Here is a 26,280-nt window from a genome sequence, read left to right as displayed (position 1 = left end):
GGTCGCTGGGTGATAGCAGGAGAACTTGTGTCTGAGCGGTATTTATAGCCTCAAAACGTGCAAAAAACTTGTTTAGTTCGTCTGGCAGAGAGGGGTCCTTTTGGCATATCTGCAGTGGGGGGGGGAGCTTGTAGTCAGTGAAATCCCTGCCACAAGCGACGTGTGTCTTTGTCGTTTGTGAAGTGGCTGTTTCGTTTTTTTACATACCGCCTCTTCGCTTCCCTGATACCCCGGGACAGATTACTCTGTGCCAATTTGTATGCTGTGTTGTCCCCAGATTTGAATGCAGCATTTCGGACTCTCAGCAAAGAACAAACTTCCCCAGTTAGCCAAGGTTTCTGATTGGCACGCCTCTTGACGGTTTTTACCACAGTCACATCATCAATGCATTTATTAATGTAGCCAATGACAGACTCTGTATATTCCTGTCCATTCATCCATCCATCCCCTCCATAGCTGCTGCCTGACCTGCTTAACTACTTCAGCAGGGCTCGAAATTAGCAGTTGCCCGGGTGCAACTGACCACACAAAGTGCCGCCGGGCAACCTAAATGGCGAGTCATTTTGCCCGGCTTGGCAACTTGGTTTATACCGAGGATAGACAGAAAAAACTGGATTAACTCCGCGGGTCTGGCAGCATCTCTGGAGAAAAGGAATGTGACGTTTTGTATCAGCGACGGTTGTGGGAAAGATGCTGAGTGTGGCGTGACGGAGGGTCGGAGCGAATGACGGGCCCCGCACAGCAGCGACGGCGGCTCCATCTCCTCCCGTACCCCGCCCGGCCTGATAAAGGCCGCTGCTGCCACTCCGCCAATGGCACTTTCAAAACAGACCCTTGGAGGAGGAAGGTGTCGGTCAAAGGCGGAAGTGGGGAGAGGGGGGGTTAACCCTAACCAACAGCCCTGTCTGGATTGAGACGGGCAGTTGAGCTGCATTTAGCGCTGGATTGAGCTGAAATAACCGTTCACAGGGCCTCCGAAGCATCGCGCGTGAGTATGTGCGCGCGCGGCCGCCAAGATATTCTGTCCCCCACCACTCCCCATCAATCCTACACTGGTCCCCCAATTCATCCTGTACTGACCCCCTTCCCATCCATCCTGCACAGATCCCCCCCCATTCAACCCCACCGACATCCCCCGCGCTCTCCGCTCACAAATTTACCTACTCCAACCAACACGCACTAATTCCCCTGCCTCAATCCAATCCGCACCGATTGCCTTCTCAAGCCCCCCCACCACCATCTATCCATCCTGCACTGATTCATACACACCCCTCCACCCCCGACCCTATTATGCTGGAAATGTCTTCAGAGCTAACATTGACTATGTTTGATAACGGAATGCAATCAAATTCCCAATGTTATTTTTTGTTTTAATCCATAAAGATGGATTAATTAAATTGTGAACACGTGAAACATTAAAACCGCAGTGATCGATTGTCACTGACACGTTATTACAGAATTCATTTTAATGGCAAATCAATGCTCTTAATATGGAGTATCAGTACTGTGGTTATTTAATGAGCAACATTCACAACTATACGTCGGATTCATCCTGGTTTTACTTCTACAGTCAGTCATATACATCAAAGATTTGGTCAGGAGATATTTCAGTTGAAATTTTAACGTTAATTCTGAAGTGGGAATGATGGAAAAAGTGTTTATCAACAATTTTTCTTTAAATTGTGGCTTACAAACTGGGTATCTTCATTGCCACATACATCTAATCTGAATGTCCGGTAATGTGGCGTCTTGACACCTTTAAATATATTACCAAAAGAACATTTGCTGCATTTATGTCCTTTGGCCATCTCTTGTTAGTTAGTGTAATGTTTAACCTGTCAGATGGGTATAGTCAGTTTTAACAGCTATTATCATAAAATGCCTTTAGAAAATTCCTTGCAACTTGTATATTTTGTTGTGGATAAATTATGTGGGAAGCGAGAGTGTTTCTGTACCAATAGCAATAACGACCCATGCTATGGCCTTTTGGTCCTTCACAGAAAACATGCTTGCATCAATCTGTAGTGTGCATGGTTAAGCATATATGTTATCATGGTCCAGGATTTATTGACACAGGTTGATCATAAACTGAATAATCCAACCACATTTTTGTTTGGAAGTAGAAAGAAATAATAAAAATTGCATTAATTGCAATGTGTAAAAAGTTGTTAGTTTGTGACTTTATTTGAAGCAGAAATAATATGTGAATGCTTCATTGAGCATAATTCCGACTGGTAACTGCGCACTTCGTCCGAGCACGCGTCATGCAAGCCATCTTAAATGACCACCTAAACTGTCATTTGGCAACCTAAAAAGCTGCCAAGGTTGCCCGGCTGGCAACAGGGAAAAAAAGTTAAGCGAGAGCCCTGTTCAGCATATTGTTTTGTTCATTGTTCAATATTCCAGCATCTGCAGTTGCTTGCGTCTCCTACATAACAATGTTGATTATATTTCAATGTTTGAAAGGCATTGTATAAATGCCAGTGAGTTTATATTACTAGTGCACCTAATTTATAGGCAAACGTGGCAGTTTTGTGGCAAAAGTGACAGTCTACTTACTTGGAATTATACAAATAGGAAGTTGCAAAAGAATGGCAGGAGGACGCAGATGTGCTTACACACACCCGACTTAAAACTGCCTCGAGAGAAAAAAGACTGCAACTTTTCCATATTTCCCTATGTTTTCCAATCAGGCATCGACAACAATCCTGCATTCCCAAGAGAGGGTTGTGGTAAAGTTAGAAGTATGGTACAACTGGAAAACAAAATTTATTACACTGCATTTCAAGTGAGTGCGACATTGGCTGAAGAGACTGCATCATTATACACCTAATACAGCTCTCAATACAGCTCACAATGAAGGCAAGCACATCAAATGCCTTCATCCCCCACACAGTCCAACTGTGTCGCCACTTGAAGGAAACGATGCATCAGCACTACCCAATCTTTGTTCTTCAACAGTCTCCAGGACTCTACCATTTAGTCCAACTGCCATGGTTTGATTAACCAAAATGCAACACTTCACACTGAAAGTTAAATTTTATTTATCACCCTTCGTCCACTTTCCCAAATGATATAGACAGTTGTGAACTTACATATTATTCCCCACTGTCTGCAACTGGAACCAATATGGGTGTCATCTTCAAATTTATCAACAACGTTAACTACGGAGAAAGAAAAACTATACAACAGGAAAACTTGACTGGCCAAGACACCGTGGCACCAACAGCTGAACTGCTTGCCTGTATTGACAATAATTCAATAACAATCAATGCACGAGCAAGGAGAGCGTGTGACACGGTTGGGGAGGTAGGGGTGGGGAAGTAGGAAGAAAAGATCAGACGAAAAAGAAGAAAAACAGAAATGAATATTCTGTTGAACAGTCACTGCACTTGAAAGCAAATTATCCTCTTGATGCCAAGTGAGAAACACAATCTTTTCCTTTATAATTTGATGAATATTTGGCAATGATTGCTAAGCTATCAACCAAAATATAACAAATTCCAAACCTGTCAAGATTATTGATTTCATGCTGCTGTAATATCTGTCAGAATTTTGCCAACTCACTGAAAAAGGAGATAAAGGCACATTCTACCTTTTTATTCTTCAGAAACAAATAGTAGTGCATTTCGCCAAAAAGACAGATGTATGAACTGTAGACATGAATAGCTAATTTTCTGCTGCATTTGGAGACAACAGCTCTGTTTACAGCGAAGCAAAATCTGAAACACCATCACCGGGTTTTGGTTACACCCAGATTCAATTGTTCCAACAATCTTCTGACTGGTCTTGCATTCGCCATAAACCTTACAACATACAAAACTCTGCTGCCTATATGCTATATCACATGAAGCCTCTCACCATCACCGCTAGGTTTGAGCACCAGGTCGATTTCCAGTCCAGCTGCGGCTTGAACTTTAAATTCTCATCCATGAGCTCTCGAACCCCAGAGTCTCACCATGCCCATTTCTATAACTCCAAATGCCTCCACATTAGTTACGCTGCACATATTCAGGCTCCATGTGCAACACCCCAACATTGATGGTCACTGGCTCAACTGTGCTTTCCCTCAAGTTAAATTCACACACTTACCCTCATTGCCTCAGTAGCCTTCCCACCTCACCTGATGCAGCTCACTAAACTCAATCATGTTGACTCTCCTTTGCTCTTATCTGGATTGGTGTCAAATTCTGCCATAAATGCTCCATGAGTAATCTTGTGGTTTTAGTACATTTTTTAAAAAGGTGTATAAAACTCTTGCTGCTGCGCAATGGCATTTAGAGTACTTCTGAATCATAAATAGTTTCATTTTAGCAGAGGATTGGTGCAACAAAAAGTAAATTAAGATATTTTTCCCCAATTGCAAGCACCGTTACATTTTGCTTTTTTTTAAACTATGATACAGATTGCCAAGCTGTCAAAGAAACATAGAAACATAGAAAATAAGTGCAGGAGTAGGCCATTCGAGCCTGCACCGCCATTCAATATGATCATGGATGATCATCCAACTCAGTATCCCGTACCTGCCTTCTCTCTTCATTTTATTTTATCCTTTCCCTCCAGTCTAGTTTCTGCTACATTCTTTCTCCAAGCGCAGTGGTTGAGTTGCTGCCTTGCAGTGCCTGAGAAAGGTTCGATACAGACTATGGCTGCTTGTCTGTTTAGAGTTTGTAAGTTCTCCTCGTGACCTGCGTGGGTTTTCTACGAGATCTGCGGTTTCCTCCCACACTCCAAAGACGTACAAATTTGTCGTTTAATTGGCTTAGTATAAATGTCCCTAGTGTGTAGGATAGTGTTAATGTGTGGGGATTGCTGGTCGGTGCGGACTCGGTGGGCCGAAGCGCCAGTTTCCACGCTGCATCTCTAAACTAAACCCTTAAGTACTAACCCCCCCCACACACAAAAAAAAAGCATGTAAAGCAATAATTGGAACGATTCAAATGCATCATTGTTTATGAAAAATAGCACTTTCCTCCCCAAACATTTAGTACAAGTACTATATAACAATGTGTTGTCATTAAAATGGAGATGGCCCACCAAATTTACTTAAAGCTCTTATCTTCTCAACAGTCATTCCAAATAACCTAACCTGTAATGTTATTGTTGTGGATATTTGAATGGAATGAGGAAGTTGTGCCTAAAGGTAATTCAACCTTTAAAAATAATTTAAAATTCTAACACATGAAGCACTTCAACAAAAAGAATATCATCATTCTCCCTGCACAAAGACAGCTACAATTTGTATTTATATTGTGCCTTCAACAAGGTGTTCAGTAGAGGTTGCAATGGAGGCAGGGAAATCAAGGTCTTGAAAAGGAAAATAGCCTTGCATTTTCACATTGTCTGAGGAAAGGTTTCGACCCGAAAGGTTGCCTATTTCCTTCATTCCATAGATGTTGCCTCACCCGTTGAGTTTCTCCAGCATTTTTGTCTACCTTGCATTTTCACATTGTGAGCAAACAACAAACTCGTCAATGAAAATGAAGGAAACTGCAGATGATGGAATTATGCAAAGGATGTGTGCTGGAAACACTCAACAGATCAAGCATATTCAAACAGGATTAAGGATTCAGGTAACTGACCTCATGATGGGTCAATAACCTGAAAGTTTAGGTTAGAACCCTTCTTCCCACCCAAAACATCACCCATTCTTTCTCCAGAGATACTGCCTGACCCACCAAGTTACTCCAGCACTTGGGTCTATCTTCGGTATGAATCAGCATCTGCAGTTCCTTTCTACACAACCTGAAAGTTTTGCTTGGTTTCTTTCCATAGATGCTACCCGATATTCCCAGTTCACTTTTGTATTTTCAATTCCTATTTCGACATTGCCATTGGGCTTGGATCTTTTTAACACTTGGTCCACATTTATAAAGAACAGACAACGTTACCACTCAATCCCAAAACAAAGGATTGTAGATTATTCGGAAGACAGTAATGTACTAAACAAAAGTATAAAAGTGGTGATTGATTCGCCAATCTACAAAGCAGCCTCTAAAAATATTAAATTATCCTCCGATATCTCTATTTAGGTCAATTGCTTCTTAGCAGCCAATTGCCAATGGGTTTGCTGTCTCTCCCTTGGGGGGAATACGACTTTTTCGTCGTATCCCCCCTCGCTGCCTCCGTCTGCGCTGAGGCCTAATGGCGGAGTTGGCGACCTCGGGACTCCGGAGGCAGCCTGTCAGGACTCGCCCTGGGTTCGCTCCCGTGAGGGCGGCCCAGCTCGGGGCTGGAACTGCGCTCCCGTGAGGACGGCCTGGCGAGGGGCCGAGACTCTCCCGTGAGGGGCTGTGGCACTCCCGTCGGAGTGGCCCAGCCCGAGGGTGGAACGGCACTCCCGTCGGAGTGGCCCAGCCCGAGGGATGAACGGCACTCCCGTCGGAGTGGCCCAGCCCGTGGGAGGAACGGCACTCCCGTCGGAGTGGCCCAGCCCGAGGGAGGAACGGCACTCCCGTCGGAGCGGCCCAGCTCGAGGGAGGAACGGCACTCACGTGAGGGCGATCCGGCTCGGCGCTGGAACGGTGCTCCGGTGGCTGGGACGGCGTTCTGGCGGCGGTGACCTGAGTCCTGGGTTCAGCTGCGGGCCAGTGGCTGCGTCCGCTGGACTGGAGGGCGGCAGCTTCGACCACCCTGGGCCGCGGTGTTTGAGCCGGCCCGTTGCGGGGTTCGGTGAGCCGCGGGACTGATTTACCATCACCCGGTGGGGTATCGCCTCAGCGCAGAGGGAGAAGAGGAGGGAAGAGACTACAGCCCTAAGATTTTTGCCTCCACCACAGGGAGGTGCTTGGAGGAAACACTGTGGTGGATGTTAATTTGTGTTTATTGTTGTTATTATTGTATGATTGTATGTATGACTGCAGGCACGAAATTTCGTTCAGACCGTAAGGTCTGAATGACAATAGAGGCATTCAATTCAATTCAATTCAAGCAGCCAATTGCCAATGAGGTCAGCACTGGGTGTCAAACATGATAGGTGTGTGGTTGTGACAACAAGGCACGGGTGCTCAGAATTACTTCATCACAATTTTTGACCAGTGGGCAAGGCCCTTGCTCGCTGAAGCCAAGACCCTGCTGCTGCCCAAACTGGCGATGGTGTACAGAAGCAACACAAATTATTCATCTGCTGGAAAGAATTTATTCCCAAGGGTGGGTCAGAAATAGTTCAAGATTAACCAGGCTATAATCTAAAATTTGTGTGCTTCAAAACCTCTAAATAGCTAAACCATGGAGAAGAATGTAGTGTCGTGGTCAAAGCCACGAGGACGATCCTTTGGAAAATTATTCATTTCCCAGAGCCACGAGGGGAGCAAGAACTCTATTTGAGACAATTAAACGTCGATTTCGGGGGAACAATTTCAAAACAAAAACGTGGTGGAGTAAATACAAGTAAAGAATGATTGAATATCTGCTGGGGAAACTGGAGGGCGATCAACTTATTAGATGGGGATGAATGGGGAAACTGGAGGCAAAGGAAGCAGGCAGGCGTTACAGATGCCTTGCGTCACTAACACAAAGGTGGGAACAGATTGCAGCACTGATCATGAAGTGCATTGGTGCATGAACTTTGTCAGTCACAAATTAATAATAAAATTAGTTTCAAATGGAAAGTGGAACTAGTTCTCAAGTCTACAGTACTTCATGTTCAACCATTACTCATTATTTGCTAATGTGCAAAAGCAGGAGAGAAAAATGTTCTTTGCTTGGTTCTTGTTAAACATACCAGAGATTATACATCTTTGTGGATCAATTCTAAAATAACTGTTTACTGCGGAAAATTAAAGACAAGTATTAACACTGTTTTCATTGAGCTTCCAATGCTCTATTATGTTCTTCAATTACCACAGTAACTACACTTCTGAAAGATACTTGACTTGCCATAATGCCCCTTGGGATGGCCTGAGAATGTGAAGCCCACACATAAATGCATGTCTCTTTTTCCTTCTTTCTTGGCTGTCTGTGAAAAGAGTCCTTTAAATAAACAACCGAAAATCAAAAAGGATCAGAAAGTTAATTGACAACAACCAAGGGATTTAACTAAATTACCCACAACCTCTTTTGGGGAAACTACCTCTGATGTACAGCACAAGAGCTTTCCTCCAAAGCCACAGGGAAGGAAACTTTGGTGCCACTCCACATTTCTCTGAGAAAACTTGTTTAACAGTGCAAGGATTTGCAAATGACTGCAATGAACGGAATCATTCCCAAATGGAAGTTACAACATTTAGTTCCTCAATACAGCCAGCATTTTCCACATATTCAAATACAACACTTATTCTCTGAAACTGCTAAGAGCAGTTAACGTCATTCACTTGAAAATTTCCATGGATCACACGAAAAAAACTCAAAGTTAATTGAAGTTATTCACTCGTGACTGTTCTTACATTACAGACCAAAGTAATTAATTCCAATATTCTTCCTTTTTTCTTGGCTCTCTCAGAACACTTGCTCTCATTCGGCTCCCTCCTAGAATTGCAGAGTTGTGGGAACAGTCCAGTCCATCATTTGGGACAGAAGTTTAGGGGTAACATGAGGGGGAACTTCTTTACTCAGAGAGTGGTAGCTGTGTGGAATGAGCTTCCAGTGGAAGTGGTTGAGGCAGGTTCGATTTTATCATTTAAAAATAAATTGGATAGGTATATGGACGGGAAAGGAATGGAGGGTTATGGTCTGAGTGCAGGTAGATGGGACTAGGGGAAAATAAGTGTTTGGTACGGACTTGAAGGGCCGAGATGGTCTGTTTCCATGCTGTTATGGTTATATGGTTATATCATGCACACCAGCGTCCTCAGCTTCCCACCCCCCCAAAATAGACTCCAATTCACACGGCCTCAGGAAAGCAGCCAACGTAATTTAGGACTACTCACACCCCAGTCATCCGGTCTTCTCCCCTCTCCAGTCAGGGAAAATATACAAATGTTTGAAAGCACATAACTTCAGATTCAAGAAAGATCTCAGCCAAGAGGTAAAGCATAGTAGAGCAGCGGCGGGAAGATTTAACAGAGCGCTGTTTGTTTGGGCAGGCAGGAGATAGCACTATTTATAACTTTGTCGGTGCCAAAGTATGGCGAAACTTGTGTACTGACTAGGTGGTACTCTCTTGAATGCCTAAACACCAAGTCAGTCTGAAGAAGGGTCTCCATCTGAAACATCACACATTCCTTCTCTCCAGAGATGCTGAGTTTCTCGAGCATTTTGTGTCTATCTTCACCAAATCTAATAGTCTGGTCAACAAAGCAGCACAATTGTCTTGTCGCAAGCAGGTGCAGATTCTCTCAATTCAGGAATCTACTAATATCTAGTGTTCTTACACTAAAGCAAAAACGTATCAAGGACAAGAACTTTACAGTTGCAGAGGTTTACCCTGCAATCAGGTGATCAACTCCATTTCAAGATGCTAAATGTAAATCTGTGAACAGAATCTCAGCACTTAAGGTCAAGAGTGTGTTTTATTGTCATGTCAGATAGAAAAATGAAATTCTTACTTGCTGCAACACAACAGAATATGTAAACATAGTACATTTTAAACAATATAATAAACAAGAAAAAAACAGTTCAGTGCGTATATATATATACACACATATTACATACACACACACACACACAGATATGTGTGTGTGTATATATATATGTATATGTGTATGTGTATATGTAATATGTATATCCGCACTTCACCACCAGATGTTCCAGGTGCGGAGAGCAGGAGTTAGACAGAACTGCCTCGTCTGAGCACGAGTCAGACGCCCCAACCTCTCCATTTCCCAGATGCCTGCGTTCGGTCCATTAGATGGGTGGAGAAAACTTCAGGCTGGACGGCTGTGTCTGGGGGTGAGCCATGTCTCTGTGAAACAGAACATTCCCTCAGCTCCCTTTGATAAAGCAGTCTTGACAGTCATGGAGTCTGAGAGGCATACAGCATGGAAATAGGCCCTTTGGCACAACTAGTCCATGATGAATAAGATACACCTTCTCAGCTAGTCCCATTTGCCCATTCGTCCACCGGGCCTGCGGCTGGAGCCTCAGGAGTCGGGCCGCAGCCGCGCGCCACCACAGCTCTCCACGCTCCGAAGCCGGCCAGCTCCACGATGGTAAGTCCGCAGGTTCCGCGACTGGAGCCCCCAGGTTGTGCCAGTTGGAGGCGGCTCCACGGTGCTAGGCCCCAACGACAATGGAGACCTGACAGAGAAAAGGTCGGGTGCCCCGTACATGGAAGAGATTTAAAAGTCCCCCCCCCCCACACACATATACACAGTTGAAAACAATATATAAACTACTACAAACAATACACTCAGCGGGACAATAAAATAAAAAAGACAGACCGCAGAGGCCGCTGCAAACGTCGGTCGCGCCGCCTCAACGCGTTTGATATTTGTGAGTGACAGTCAAAAAACTGCCACAGGTCCAATAAAATACACTTTGAACTGGTCCTTGATGAAAAACATAAAAAATAAAAAAGGTACAGCAAGAAATCAAATGCATCTATTTTTAATGCACAAAAACATTGATGCATTTAGGGAATGGTCTAGAGCCCAAAACAGCGTACAACTGGCCAAAATACAGATTAGCTGAAAAAAAGAATTCATATCCACCCCACCAGGGGTGCCGCACAATTGGCAGCCCCGTCAACAGTCTGTCTGTTTATTCGTCTTTTTTTCTTCTTTTTTTTTTTAATTTTTAGTGCGTCTTAAGTTTGTGTAAATGTTCTCCGGTTTGTTTATGGGGGGGGGGGGGGGGGGGGGAGGGGGGTGGCAGTCGGGGGAAACTATTTTTTTCAGTTTCCTACCTTGCCGGAGATACGATTATTTTCCGGATTGCATCTCCGGTCGCTCTGCGGCCTACCATCGATGGAGCTGGAGGCCTCCTCGGACTGACCTTGAGCCCCACCACGGGGCGTGTACTTAACATTGGAGTCGATCCCTTGCCTGCGACCGCTCCGATCGCCCGGCGGAGCTGACATCCTCAGCCATGCAGCTACTGTTCGCCCCGATGCGGAGGCCCCAATCCCCGCCGGCTACGGGAGTCAAGATCGTCCCGTCAACGGAGGGCTCGAGGCCCCCGACACTGGGAGAGCTAATAGATTTGAACTTTTTTTCGCCTTCCATCATAGGGAGGAATGAGGAGGAGTCACTGTGGTGGATGATTATGTTAAAGTGTGTTTTGTGTGTTCCGTTGCTTTTTATTTGTATGACTGACTTGGCAAATGAAATTCCTCGTATGTTGCAAACATACTTGGCTAATAAAGTATTATTGTGATTGCGATTAATGTCAGAATCTCTATTCCCAATTGTACTCATAGAGTGGAGGTCCTCATAGGAAAGTGTATTTTATGTAGGGCTCTGCATTCTTTAACTGAAGTGCTTCTCAACAGGTCCTAGAGAAAAAGCAACCAAAATAACTGAACCTGTGATTTATTCAAACACGGACCTCCACCACTGGTGCAAGAGGATTTTAAGCATCATCTTGGCTGTCTTGTCCAATCCCATGAGTACTGTTTTGGTGACAATGAGTGAAGCTAGGGAATCATGCAGATTGCATTCAAGGCCACATCTTTGCAGGCTCCTTACAGCCCATGCTGACAATGCATTCTTGCTCTGCTCATTTGGGAGATGTTGAAGAGCAACATCATCTTGGTCGACACCACCTGCTTCCAGCTCACTGTCACCTTTTTTATCCTTCTGGTCGTCAGGCTCTCCTTGCTGGTCTTCCTGTGCCACTGTTGTTTTGCAAAGCTAATAGCATAAATTGCACGCCACAAAAATAGTCTGCCCATCTGCTTGGCGTGCACTGCAAGTTACTGCAGGAGGTAAAAGGCATTTTCCACTGCTTTCTGGTACATATGTTGCTCTTGTTGCATCAGTATTCCACTGTTGTGATCAGAGAGCATTCGAGTGAGGAGGTAGGAAAGTGTAGGAGGGATCTTCTTCCCCAGGATCACTCCTGCAGGTGGCCCGGACATCAGGAAATGCACCCGTGCCGGAAAAATGTTTGTGATGTTGGGGGGGGGGGGGGGGGGGGGGGGGGGGGGGGGGAGTCCAGAACACCAGGGGTTACAGTTTAAGAATAAGAAATTTAGGATTGATATGGAAAAACTATTTCAGCCCGAGAGTTGTGAATCTGTGGGATTCCATGCCACAGAAGACAGTGGCCAATTCACTGGATGTTTTCAAGAGAGAGTTAGATTTAGCTCTTAGGACTAAGGGAATCAAGGGATATGGGGAAAAGCGGGAAAGGGGTACTGATTTTGTATGATCAGCCATGATCATATTGAATGGCAGTGCTGGCTCAAAGGGCCTACTCCTAAATCTATTGCCTATGTTTCTAAAGGTACCGGGCATTCAGACTCCCTCAGGATGAAAGAGTTATGCTTGCTTCCAGAAATTGTACCATGAGAAAATCTTCCTGATCCACAACATGCTGTACATTGAAGTGATGGAAATGTCCCCTGTTGATACGAAGGTCAGGCTTTTTCATGCAGGCGGTTTTAGTCACGAGTCAAGTCAATGGCCTGCACATATGAGAAGCCCACAGAACTACCAAACACTGGTGCTCACATTGCTACCCCGTTACTCGGTGAAATCAGACTATCTCTTCATAAATAAAGTATTGCCTTGCTCTCAGTTTTACACATGGAATACCCTAAGTTTGCAATGCTTCGAGCATTAAAATGTCATGGTAGAAAAGGTGTTTCTGAAGACACTGCAGGACAATGCAAGGTCCTTGCCTCCTGAACTAATATCCTGACTTACTGCTGCTGGTCATGACCATCACCGCACCTCTAATAACAAAGTGCTGCTTGCGATATCATTACTGAAGAACCCATGGACTTTGTCTGTAAATCAGCACCACAGAAAGCACTCCTTGTCAGAGTAAGAATGCTTTGTGCAATTTGGAAAGTGTCTGAACAAAATCTCATCAGTTAAGAAGCACAGCCGGTGTCCTGACATCAACTGTGTCCGTTTAAATAGCACGAACAACAAAATGCTGAAAAAGTGTCAGAAACTGCTGGAAAAACTCAGCGTGTCACGCACCATCTCTGGAGGACATCAATAGATGGCATTACAGGTCAGGATCCTTCTTCAGAAATGTTGCCTATCTACTGCCTGACCTACTGGGTTACTCCTGCACAATCTTTTTTGGTAAGCCAGCATCTGCAGTTTCTTGTATCTCCAAACACACTCCTGGTCTACTGACATACTTTCATGATGAATGCAATGTGGAGCTTTGAGTTCTAATTCATTTTGGCGAGGAAAAGAACATTACATGAATAATGAAGCAAGGAAACACTCAGGCGTAGCAGCTTGGAGGTATGTAATTTAATTCTAATATTTCATCTGAAAATAAATTTTGCACAATTTGTGTCCATAAAGATAAATGCTAGGTGATCAAATTTCTGGGGCTACTGCCAAGTTGTTCATTCATACAGGAATCAGATCCAAACCACAAAACAGAAGTTTAAGCAATTTTAAAATTGCTTTGTAAATCCAAACACAACATGGAGTACAAAGAAAAATGTCATAATAAACAGTCCACACTTCAAGTATAGTTTTCACCACATGTGCTGGCATGGCATTTTCTACTTGCCAAACCTTTGATCGGAGAAGGGTGATGATGGATGTTGTCTACATGCATTTTATTTAGGAATTTGAAATAGTCCCCCTTGACAGATCGATCTAGAAGATTAAGGTGCATGGGATTAACAGTGATATTATCATGGATTCAGAACTGCCTTACTGCTCAGAGCAGAGGGTTGGGGTGGAAGGGCAATATTCAGGCTGGAGGTCTGTGACCAGGGGAATTCCGCAAGGATCTGTGCTCAGACCTCTGCTGTTTGTTTTGACATACATCCTTGGATGCAAATATATATGTTTGTTATGTTTGCAGATGACACCAAGATTGCACAGACTGTGAGGAAAGCTATCAAGGTAGACAGCTTGATCAGCGACAGAAATGGGCTAGAAATGGCAGATGGAGTTTAATCCAAGCAAGCATAAGGTGCTGGTTTGGAAGGCCAAATGCAAGAGGAAAATATACAAGTAGTGGCAGGACCCTTAACAGCTTGGATGTATTTGGGGTCCAACTCCCCAAGTGCATGAGAGTGACAACACAAGTAGATTGGGGGCAAGATTGGGCATTGAGTGCAACAATCAGAATGTCACGATGCAGCTTTCTAGGACTTTGGTTGGGCCACATTTGGAGAATTGCATGCGGTTCTGGTCACTGCATTTCAGGAAGGATGGGGAGGCTTTGGAAAGGCTGCAGAAGAGTGATGGAGGGTGATGAAGGGTGCAACAGAATGTTGCCTGGATTAGGGGGCATTAGCCACAGGGGATTGGACACACTTGTATTGGTTTCTCTGGTATGCCAAAGGTTGTAGGGAGTACAATTATTTGAGGCACAGATTGGGTAGACAGTCAGAATCTTTATCCCCAGGGGGGTGGCGAGTCCCTGGAATATAGGGTGCCTGTATAGGGTGTTGAGGCAGATATCATAGCAGCATTTAAGAGACCTTTGGGTAGGCATGTCGATATGCAGTGAATGGAGCGATATGGATCATGTGCAGGTAAATAAGATATGGTCTTGGCATCATGTTCATCACAGACATCGGGGGCCAAAGGACCTGTTCTTGTACGTTAGTTCTATATTTTATTTTCTAAACCAATTATCATTCTGTGCTGGAGTTATGGGCCCATTACGACAACTGACTAGATCGTAATTGCCATCACATTTATTTATTTATTTATTTGTTTTAATATAAACAGACTTCTTCCCATCAACCAACCTTCACCTCAGCATTGTAGGCTTGATTGAAAATCCATTCCAACAGTGCTGAGTTCAAATACAGGAGCCTCTTTGCCATGTCCCAGAAAAACAACTTTCATACAAAGAAAACTTTCAACACTTCCACAGATCTAGGACTAAAGGCTTCCTATAAATCATTCCAAAAGCATCTCTCCATTGGCAACCAAAATGATGACTTTGCTGTAACAGGCAAAGATGCACCAATATCGTTCCCTTATAGTTACGAGTAAATCCCCTTGGTTGCCATAAATAGAACCAGAAATAAGTCAATTAGCTGCAACACTGATGCGCCATTCAATAAGATCACAAGTGACCCAACATTCCTCAAGTCCACTTTCTTACCCTGTCCTCGTAACCCTAACTGATTAAAAACCTAATCTCAGCGTTCAGTATATTCAAGGATTCAGCCTCCAGAGCTTTGTGGACAAATAATTCCCAAGACTTCATTCAGGGGAGAAATTCTTCATCTGTCTTTAATGAATGCCCTCTTACGATTCTGGTCCTTGGCAGGGAAATATCCTCCCAGCATTTACCAAATCAACCATTTAATTTTCAGAAGATCACCTCATCCAACTAAACTTGTTGGAGTACAGACAAGCCTATTCAACCTTGCGTCAAGATAATTCTTCCATACCAAGATCATCCAAGAGATCCAATGGCTCCAACGACAATACAACTTTCCTTAAATAAGAGGCCCAAAACAAAACAATTTTTTTTTTTTTGATTTGGCCTCAGTATTGTCCTGTTTCACTACAGTAACTCTCTTGAATATTCCATAATCTTCCTTACCTCCTGCTGGATCTCAATGTAGTTTCATCATTCTTCCTTTTAAAGTAAACCTAATTTTTCCACATTATACACCATCTTACTACCCACTAAATTATACTATCAATATCTCTCTATATACTGCTTATAACCTCTTGCAGCTTGTCTTTGCTGCTTCAAAAATAAAACAAAATCAGCTATTAAATTTGGCTACCTGCTATTTACAGCATTTCTCCCAGCCCTATAGATGCGAGCCTAGCATTGATCCCAGAAACAGCCCATTGGTCACAAGTTGCCACACTAAAAGTGTCAGCCCTATCACTACTTACTGCTTCCCGCTCACTATCCAATCCTATGGTCATACTAATATATTAACACCAGGATCAGTTATCGTACAAAGTAACTGTGAATCACTTTGAACTACCTTTGAAAAATCAAATACATTACACTGATCCCTCGCTATCCACTCCAGTTCATACTTCCTTAAAGGATCTCCAATGAATTAGTCGGGCATGATTTTCCCCATCTTAAAACCATGGTGACTCTGCTTCATCAGGTTATGACTTTCCGCTGAAATAAAGTTTGCCGTTAATAGATGTTAGGCTAACCAGCTTATAATTACGCACTTTTCGCAGTTACGCAGTTTTCCCATCTTTCATACTTCACCAGCTCTTCAGGATATTTTGAAAAATTACTGCAAATGCACAATTACTTTTTCTAAGATACGAGGATGCAAGCCCTTGTGTCCATGGAACTTAGTTCATTAATATTAGGCATAGTAACTGGGTCTAACAACTGGGATGTTGGTGGCAGTCTACCATAAAAATACATTTATTTAATTCTGCCAGTTCCCTGCTCTTCAATTATTTCTCTCATCCTTTATATTCCTTTAATAACACAAAAACGTATTAGCAGTCTACATATTTCTTGTTAGTTTGTCATAATAGTTTATAATCTCCCTCATGACAACCAGACGAGTAATTTGCCAGGTTAATATTTAACAATGTTACTGAGAATTTGCATTTAACTGCCAGAGGAATTTAAAAATCCTGGTGTCGCTACTGACGGTTTACCAACCAATAAAGTTAACAGCAGTAAGTACAGCAATTTACACACGTCAAACCCTCTCAGGACAAACCAACATGTAATAAGTTGCAAAAAGAAATGGGGTGTTTGAACTTGAACAGTGCCAAAACACTAGGTCTCTGTCGACTCAAATGATACACTTTTCAACTTTAGTTCAATAGAAGCACCATCGCATAATGTGATGTCTGTGGATTGCATGTTCAATTCCTAGCCCTGAAATAAGAGTACAATGTCGAGGTTGATACTCCAAACTAGGACAGAGAGAGAACGTTACACTGATGAAAAATGACATCCAGTGTGTCCTCTCAGCTGGATGGATACTCTCTCATGGCATATTGTCTTTCAAAACAACAATAATAGAATTCAATCTAGTGGCCTGGGTGATATTAATCAGTCAACAGATAATGTGGAAAAAAAAAATCTGAAAACATTGTACAAATCTAATTACACAGAATTTTCTTTTAATTCACCCCCCATGTCCAATTCTACAATGGATTTTTGAAAGTTTAACATTTTAAACAACATTGTTCAGACTGGGTTGGCAATGAAACATTTTATGAATGTAGAAAACATCGTCATGTATTTTTTAAGTCAAAAAAGGACAATCATAATCTGACCAATTCTAAAATTTTCCCAATTTTTTGTAATATTACAATGCTCCAAATTTTATTAAATAAAACCAATGTGGGTCCTTTGGAAAACAGAAAATAAATGAAATAATTTAATAAATGTGAAAAATGTACACAATTTTCAGTAATAAATAGGTAATTTAAGCGTTCTTACCTAATCTAAGTTCTCCAAAATTGCCACATCCTATTTTTTTTCCAACCCTGAAGTTGGGTCCAACCATTAAAACACCAGAATTATGGGCACTTCGTCCACCACTCCTTGTCATTCTAGATCTTTCATCAATTTTATCTTTATCTTTAGTTTTCTCCATAACGAGTTCCAACCTATGGCAGTTTTCTGTATATACTCGGTTATGCAATTTCAGATTGTAGAGTTCCACAGCAGAAGCATCATCCGCAATAAAATCAGCAAACCAGCTCAGCTTGTTCAATCGCTGGCAGAGTATTCAAAAATTATTCATCCCATTTGCAAAATCTTCCCTGGTATCGACAACAATAATGAACAAATTCCACCATTTGCACAAGATGATTGTTCCAATTAACGGCGCACAGTTGCTGTGGACCTGCAAAATAAAAAAGAATCAATCATTTGCTTCTGTCGTTTTGTTATCTGACCTAGTGATACTCAAGTCATGAAGATCTGCACCATTAGTTCCTTAGTACCGGTGAAGCACAAGTTACTTTCCCCAAGAAAAAAAATGGAATCACAAATTTCCAAAGATCAATTTTATATGGCATTTGAGCTGTACGATGAGAACATGTCATTCTATACACCAATAAGAATCCCAAGTTAACCGATTTGAGTAACAGATGTTCTCTCCAAAGCAAAGCCATTCACACATCAAAAGTCTGAAAACATACTTTTACATGCAATCTATTTTGGGTTTTAAAACTAAGTTTTCTATTCTTTACAAACATATTAACAAGCATATGTCAACTTTACAGGACAAGCCTTCTTGAGCTTCACTTCAGTGAATGTTACGTTGTAAACAATGCAGCAGGTGAGGTACAGTATTGTTGTGTTGTACTTGTTATATCTGCCCAGTGAGGTTGGTGAATGCATTAAGTCCAATGGCACAAATGTCGCATGCAGACCAGTTTCAGTTCGAAACTCATGATGATACTCTCGGGCTACAGACGCAGTGACACGGCAACAGTTGGCAGTAACTCCAAAAGGGGATTGGGAAGGACAAGAACAACTCTTTCCTGTGTGGGAAGGAACTGCAGCTGCTGGTTTAGACCAAAGATGGACACAAAAAAATGGAGTAACTCAGCGGGTTAGACAGCATCTCACGAGAAAAGAAATAGATGGCAAAACATCACTTATTCCTTCTCTCCAGAGATGCTGTCTGATCTGCTGAATTATTGCAGCTTTTTGCGTCCAGCAACTCTTTACTGCTCGTGAAGGGCTGACGATAAATTTTACTGCGAATCATGCAGACACCATGTCGAGATAGATCAGACTTGGACATGCTGCTTTCTTAAAATAAAAAAATCTGCTAAAAATGACTAAAGATGCATTTGCCACCGTCCAGATCCACAAACAAAGATTGTCCATACGAGTGAAGCACCAGACCTTTCGGAGACAAACATAAAGTAAAAAGTAAAAAATTAACAGATGCATTTTATGGTAATTTTCAATCACACCCTCCCAACATATCCAACGGTCAGTAGAAATCAGTGAATCTAACTGGTTACTTGCAATAACTTATGAACAAAATGCTGTACATCCACAAAAAGTAGTTAAGTTCAGAGATACAGCGCGATAACAAGCCCTTCGGCCCACCGAGTCCGCAACGACCAGCGATCTCTACACATTAACACTATCCTACATACGCTAGGGACAATTTTACAATTATACCAAGCCTGTTAACCTACAAACCTGTACGAGGAAACCGTAGATCTCAGAGCAAACCCGTGCAGGTCACGGGTAGAGCGTACAAACTCCATACAGCCAAGCACCTGTAGTCATGATCGAACCCGGGTCTCTGGTGCTGTAAAGCAGTAGCTCTACCACTACGCCACTCTACTTTTCCTTTTCTACACGCTGAATACCTGCTAATTAGGAAAACTACTTTAAAAATCAATGCAAATCCTTTCAAGAGTAAAGTTGTGAAACATATCTGTACACATCGATGGCAAAGGTAATCCAGCTGACTGTCACTGGCTAAATACTTCCAAAATTAAAAACTGATGAATACATTTCACACAAACAATTTGAAAAGAAAACATCTTCTAGAATATTTAAACGACATTCAAAAACTACACTACTGCATATTTTTGGTAAATTAAAAATGTTTTTCAGAAACAATGCTCTGTTTATGAACCTTTCCAAAGTTCTCTGAATGGTCAAATAATGTGGAGGATAGGCTACTGCTGATTAAAATTAACATAATCATCCAAAATCCATCAGAATACCTATCTCAAGAGCACCTTAAACAAGGTGCTTCACTCTGAAGAGATGCATTTCCTTAGGGAGAACCTACAACTGTCTAATATTCCCATACACCATAATAAAAGTTTAGTTAAGAGATACAGTGCAGGTACAGGCCCTTCGGCCCACCGAGTTTGCGTCTACACTGCACTAACACTATCCTACACACAAGGGACAATTTACAATCTTTACCATAACCAATTAACCTCCAAACCTATACGTCTTTGGAATGTGGGAGGGAACCAGACAACCCAGAGAGAATGGACAACCTCTGTACAGACGGCACCCATAGTTAGAATCAAACATGTGCGTCTCTGGCGCTGTAAGGAAAAACCTCTATCACTGCGCCACTATCGCATTGATCTTTTTCAATTTTGAATTACATGATATGGCTCCCAAAACAGCAGTTTCAAAAGCATATTCTAATTGTAAATAAACTGAACGATAGGAACTAAAACCTTACAAACTACTGAGTAAACAGACTTGATAGGATCAAAATATTGTTGCAATTCTAATCATTTCTGCTTAGTGGGTACACAGACATGGGTTCAGTTGAAATGGAGAACTACCGAACAAAAATGAAGCTCAATACAATATTTGTCCTTGGTTACCCTGATCTGCTGTCAGGAAATTTGCATTTTTCTTTCAGAGCTTCCTTCCCCATCTGAATAGTGGTCGCTCCTCACGAAAGGAAAAAATCTTCACAGCTCGAGACAAGCATCTCTTGCACTTAAGTCCCAAGATAATTTCCCATGCTGACATTGCAACAGCTTGAGCATTCTTCCATTTCTCAACAATCCATAACGTATCTTAATCTTCCCATAACGCGCAAACCCAACAAGGTGCACAATCCACAGCTGCTACTGGATTTTATTCACTTCCCATTGTCAAATGCAAATCAGCCAATTCAATAGAGCACATTGAGAGTAATTAAGAGTAAAATTAAAACGGAAATTAGAACTACATGGGATTCAAGTTTTTTTTATTCAACCTGGCACGGAATTAAGTATTAAAAATTAGATGCAAACTACAAATAACTCACAAGCCAAAAAAACACACATGGATCAGAAGTGAAGGGAGGAGGAGGAGGAGCAGCGACTATTGCCAGTTTTTAAAAAAGGCCAGTCACTGTGGATCCCTCTTATTTAATTTGATCTTAACTGTATATATAGCTGTAGCTCCACATTTACTTCCTCTTCACCAGTGTTCAATTGCCTGCCACAAAGTTTTTCCACAGTTTCGATACCTGCCAAAAACTAACTCTCTCACACATCAATCAGCACAAAATCAAATGCATCAGTGCAACCACAGGTGGCCACTATACAACAGCCTCTGCCCTTGTGCCTCCATCACTGCTCAGTAAATTAGATTAATTGGAATCTATGAACATCAGATTTAATTTGTGTTTTGAAGGAGGAAAGTTGGTCAATATGTTTTTAAGCTTTGTCACAGGCGTTTTATACTTTGAAAAAAGCTATCTGAATAAGTAGAACAAAGAAAAAGTGTAGAATTGGATTTTAATTCCTCAAATACAAGGTGAAGTAATAAGAATCCTATTATCAAAGGGCAAATGGTAGCAAGATGGCATTTGTCTTCAAAATTTAACGCACAACTGCGTGATGAATGAAGGAAAAAAAATCATAATGAATATAACCAATTTATCTTGTCAATGCCCTGTCTGAATTGGAAAATTCCCATTTGAAGACAAAGCAAATGTCTCAACATAAGAACTTGGTTGCGAATGCTCTGATCCATCTTACTGGATGGATTTATCTCTTCCAGAAAAACTAACAAGTGTCTGGCAAATTCACAGAAACAACAAAGGGCATGGATCTGCAAGCATCCTTGTTTCAAATGTCCACAGATATACATCATCCAAGACCACTGAGAAATACTGATCTCAAAATATCATCTGCATTGGCAAAATGATTTCCCAGTGCGATTCAATGTATTCAGGGGAGGAAAAAGGAAAACCAAGTGTAAAGTGATACTTTTACAGCTTGGGAGCCAACACCCATTAATTGCAGCCAAGTATGGTTAAGTACAGGAGCAAAAAAAGAGATGGGAGGCTACAGCCTTTACAAAAGCAAAACTTTAAAAACTCAATTTACCAATCCATTGCTTTAGAACAGCAGTTTTACTGCAGCTTAAATTTAAAATTTTAATCTTTTACACCATACTGCTCATCACTTATTTTGTATTAAATCCATCAGTACTTACAGGTATGCAAAACAAATCCAGAACCGATACAGTTAAAAGGCCACAACCCTTTTAATGTTGTAAGCAAATTAACCCAACGTCAATGGTGTTACATGTTACATAAACCAAAATACAGTATTGTCAATCATCCCATGAAACAGGGCTGAAAGTCAAATTTCTGCCTGCAATGCCTCAACACAGATCCCTTCTTCAGGGAAAAACGATCAAACTCAAAAGACAACAGCTTAATTTACTCTGCACACTGTTTGGAATTAACTGCTTAACACATATGTAGGGTTTCAACAAACATTACTCCAATAAAAAAAAGTCAGTCATCTATCTCAGAAGGGCAAGGAGGTTAGAAAATTTAAAAAAACACAATAATCCTCCCTTGTGTAGCAGAAGCTTAATGATAAATAATTCAACCAGAAGACCCTGGCCCAAGTTTACAATACCGATAAATGCTCCATAAACAAAAGGTTTAAACATAATAGTAAAGTTGACAAATACAGAAGCATAAAAGTACTTTAAAATATATTCAGGATGGACATTTGTGTAAAAATGCCTTTAATTTGGGGTAAAAGCTCAGTACATTATGGACAAATAAACAGAATAAATAAGTCTGCTCTACCATTAAAAAAAAACCATGGCCAATTCACCACCATTTTCTCTTTAAATTACAATTGTAATTTTCCGACTTCAACGTGCCCCAGTAATGGTGCTTCCGCAACCTTCCAAGGTACAGAATTCCAAAGTTTAATTATCCTACACTTAAAAGAAAGCCTGCTTCATTTCAGTTCTAAAATGACTTGGACAATTTCCTAATTCAATGCTTCCCAATTTTAAGTTCTTCAGCGGCATCAGAATCTCAACATGTATTTTTATGCAACTCCCCTAAAGAGACAAAAATTATTTTATGACATAACCTCTCATTCTTGTAAACTCCACAGTCTGCAGGTCCATTCTACTCAAGGCTTTCTTTTTCAGACATACTTGTTCTCTTGCAGACACTAAAAGTGCATTGCACTGCAGATGTGATTCCTGTGCCTTGTGCAACTTAGATTTCCTGAGCCATTGCTCCAATTTGCCTGCAATAAACACCAGCAATAAAGGCCATTTGTCTTTCCAATCACTTCCTGTATTTACTTAGACAAAAGTGCTGGAGAAACTCATCGGGTGAGGCAGCATCTATGGAGCGAAGGAAATAGGCGACGTTTCGGGTCGAGACCCTTCTTCAGCACTTTTGTCTACCTTCTATTTTCCAGCATCTGCAGTTCCTTCTTAAACATCTTGTATTTACTTGTTAATTTTCTGTGCTCCGTGTACAGGTCGTCAGGTCCGTCGGAAAAGTAACATAAAGGGTTTCCCTATTTAAACCAAGTTTTCTCACCTCTTTTTATAAAACATACAGCTTCACATTTCCCCCATAATGGACCTGGTGCTTCACGCCCACTCACTCTATTCTCATGTGCAGGAAGGAAATGCAGATGCTAGTTTCGACTGAAGAGTTTCGACCCAAAATCTCACCTATTCCTTTTCTCCGGAGATGCTGCCAGACCCGCTGAGTTATTCCAGCATTTTGTGTCTATAGTCACTCTATTATCATTACGGGGTCATTTAGTTCCCCATTTCACAGTGCATCATCAGAAAACTTAGAAGCACATCTCGGATGTGTGCATTAGTTATCTGCGGCAAATTATTTGTCAACAAGCTCAATGTTTTCTACCTCCCGAATTAATGAGACAGAAAGTGCAATACTCAATGATGGCAGTCTTTTGTTTACCAGTTTATGACCTACCCTTGCACCATACACTGCTTGGGGGGGATAATACAGGAAGAAGCTGGCTGCTTCTTTGGTTCACAACCAACACAGGTCACGAAGACGGCCTGCACATGGACTTTAACAGCTGGTCCTGCATCACCTCACAACCACTTCACATCTGTGAGTGTAGTAAGCTTTACCATTCTGCCTGAATGTGCCCACGGTACAGGATCGTAAGAAATAATCGAGTGTGTCGATTCTGACCTGCATTACTGCTGCAGCATATATTAAAAAAGAAACAATTGATAGACAGGAGATATTGTAAAATGATAATTTATCTTACTCACTATCCTATAAACCCTTCCAGTAAGATCATGGTCACTTAGCCAACAACTCAGTGACATTCAAGGAGCAGGCCTGGAGTGATCACAATCAAATGCGATTGTGCAGGCCCCTTGTTCCTCGCAACTCAATTCACTTGTTGAATGGAATAAATCACAATTCGCAGCGGACCAAGCATCTTCTGTTTGCATTGTCCTGCACTTTCACAACCCGGATGCCTCACTTGTGCAACCAGTTCCACCAAACTTAGACCAGGCAAAACAAACAAAAAAACAGGTTCAAAAATGCATTGAATGTAACACATGAAAATCGCAGCCTTAGTGAAATAAATGTCCATATTATTGCAACTGCGAATACATAGACATTATGGGGGGGGGGGGGGGGGGGGGGGGGGGGGGGGGACGGACACTGGCGAATCCTTCCAAGCCTCATTGAGAAAGGTCTGTGCAAACAAGTCTACAATTGCAACTCAAGATTAAATAAGACTGCAGTGTGATAAACCCTTCCGCCAAATACAACATAGCTTCCGAAATTGTATTTATAAACATTGTGAAATCACAGGTTCAGACGATTCTGTTGGAAACTGCGACTTTAACGTCACTGGACAGTAAACTGAGTCATCCATAGGCTTACTCATTAAAACAGTGTTCTTCGTAGCCGGGTAGTTTTCTCACCGGGAACTCTGCAATAATAAAACGTAAGCCATCTCTCTGAATTCACAGAGGTTTGTGCTGAACCCAAGAAACCAGTGACAAGCTCCAAGGCAGGAGACCAAGGCTGCGACCAGGAGGTTATCTCAGCATGAAGCAAGAAGACGAATGCTAACCACAAAGCATTCTGAAACACCAGATCAAAGATATAAATCAACCATTTTTTTAACTGCCTTTTAGTTTTCAAATGCTGCGGAAAAACAGAGACACACACAACACAACATATCCCAATGGGAGGGGTGGGTTGTCCAACGTCCCCATTCCCAATGAGGGCCTTAAATAATAATTAAAGTCACAACACTACAAACTGTAAATTACATTAAATGGCATTTCCCGTTTGCTCTCCATAACAGATTAAATTGTCAGGGAGGGGGAAAAAAAAACACAATTTGATCATTCTTCACTACATTCCCAGCCACTATCAAACCCTAAAACTGGATTATATTCGGTGATACCCATCATCTAGGAGGAACTACGACCAAAACTACACACGACCAACACTTCGGATATAATGTGCATGCGTACTCCCACGGGTATACACCAAAAAAAAACTAACTTCCAGGTTGGTATAAAATGAAAGAGAAACGCGCACAGACCTGGTTATTTTGCAGGTGTTTGGATTATGAAGTGCGAGGGTTTAAGAAAATCCTGGTCTCTCTCTCTCAGTCCGGGCAGGGAGGCGGTAATGCAGCTACAGATGGAAACTGTGCTCTGCTGGCTTTGACCAGAGGCCGCGCAGCCGCCAACACCAATTCTCGGTTGCTTTTTTTTGTTACAAAATGTTCCGAGTCACAGAGCGAGAGAGCGGAAATCCCCGGGTAAAAGCCCTTGATTGACGGTGTGATCGCCAATCTGCAAAGAGCAACCCCAAGCTGCAGCTCCGGCAACACACACACACAAAGAGCAGGCAATTGGACTGGCTGCAGAGTGCTGCCAGTTGTGGCACGGAAAGTTAGTGCTTTTTTTAAAACAAGACAGAATGTGCAGACAAACTGCTGCTGAAAATAGCAACAAATAACACAAAAATAAATTGCAGCCATTATTGATCATTCATAAACGTGGGCCTTCATTACTTTCTCCCAGCTAAAATAGTGCTGCATGAAAGTCAACAAACAAATATACTTGTGTTCAAAAAGGAACTGCAGATGCTGGAATATCGAAGGTACACAAAATTGCTGGGGAAACTCAGCGGGTGCAGCAGCATCTATGCAAATATACTTGTCAGTCTGAAGAAGGGTTTCGGGCCGAAACGTCGCCTATTTCCTTCGCTCCATAGATGCTGCTGCACCCGCTGAGTTTCTCCAGCATTTTTGTGTACCTTCGATTTTCCAGCATCTGCAGTTCCTTCTTGAACAAACAAATATACTTGCATTCCAAAAAAAAGTTGCAATCCAGTAATAGCTTTGAACTACAAATCAGGAAAGTTCCTGTTCTCCCTCCTCTATCAAAGTCACAGGATATTTAAATTAATTTATACTGAGATACCCAACATTGTGACTTTCAAAACTCAATTCAGGAATATTCTGTCAGACTCGTGGTAGAGGTAATGTGGAA

General features: G+C 42.0%; 1 protein-coding gene across 11 annotated transcripts in view; it reads right to left on the bottom strand.

Moving 5' to 3' along the window:
• Nucleotides 1–25,512, bottom strand: part of csnk1g3 (casein kinase 1 gamma 3) — a 224,408-nt gene extending 198,896 nt beyond the window's left edge. For 8 of the 11 annotated variants that reach the window (XM_033017512.1, XM_033017515.1, XM_033017517.1 and 5 more), the window contains exons 1-2: nt 25,323–25,511; nt 17,434–17,842 (exon numbers count right to left, since the gene is read on the bottom strand). In XM_033017512.1, the coding sequence (XP_032873403.1) occupies nt 17,434–17,590 (157 nt within the window). In that variant the 5' untranslated portion in view covers nt 17,591–17,842; nt 25,323–25,511. Of the gene's footprint in view, nt 1–17,433; nt 17,843–25,322 lie in introns of all 11 variants that reach the window. The other 3 variants (XM_033017514.1, XM_033017513.1, XM_033017519.1) reach the window with 1 other exon arrangement.
• Between the last annotated feature and the right edge of the window lie 768 nt (nt 25,513–26,280).

The sequence above is a fragment of the Amblyraja radiata genome, chromosome 3 (genome assembly GCF_010909765.2).
Source record: "Amblyraja radiata isolate CabotCenter1 chromosome 3, sAmbRad1.1.pri, whole genome shotgun sequence".
Classification (NCBI taxonomy): domain Eukaryota; kingdom Metazoa; phylum Chordata; class Chondrichthyes; order Rajiformes; family Rajidae; genus Amblyraja; species Amblyraja radiata.
The sequence above is the reverse complement of the archived record's forward strand: the minus strand, read 5'-3'. Positions and strand labels throughout refer to the sequence as shown.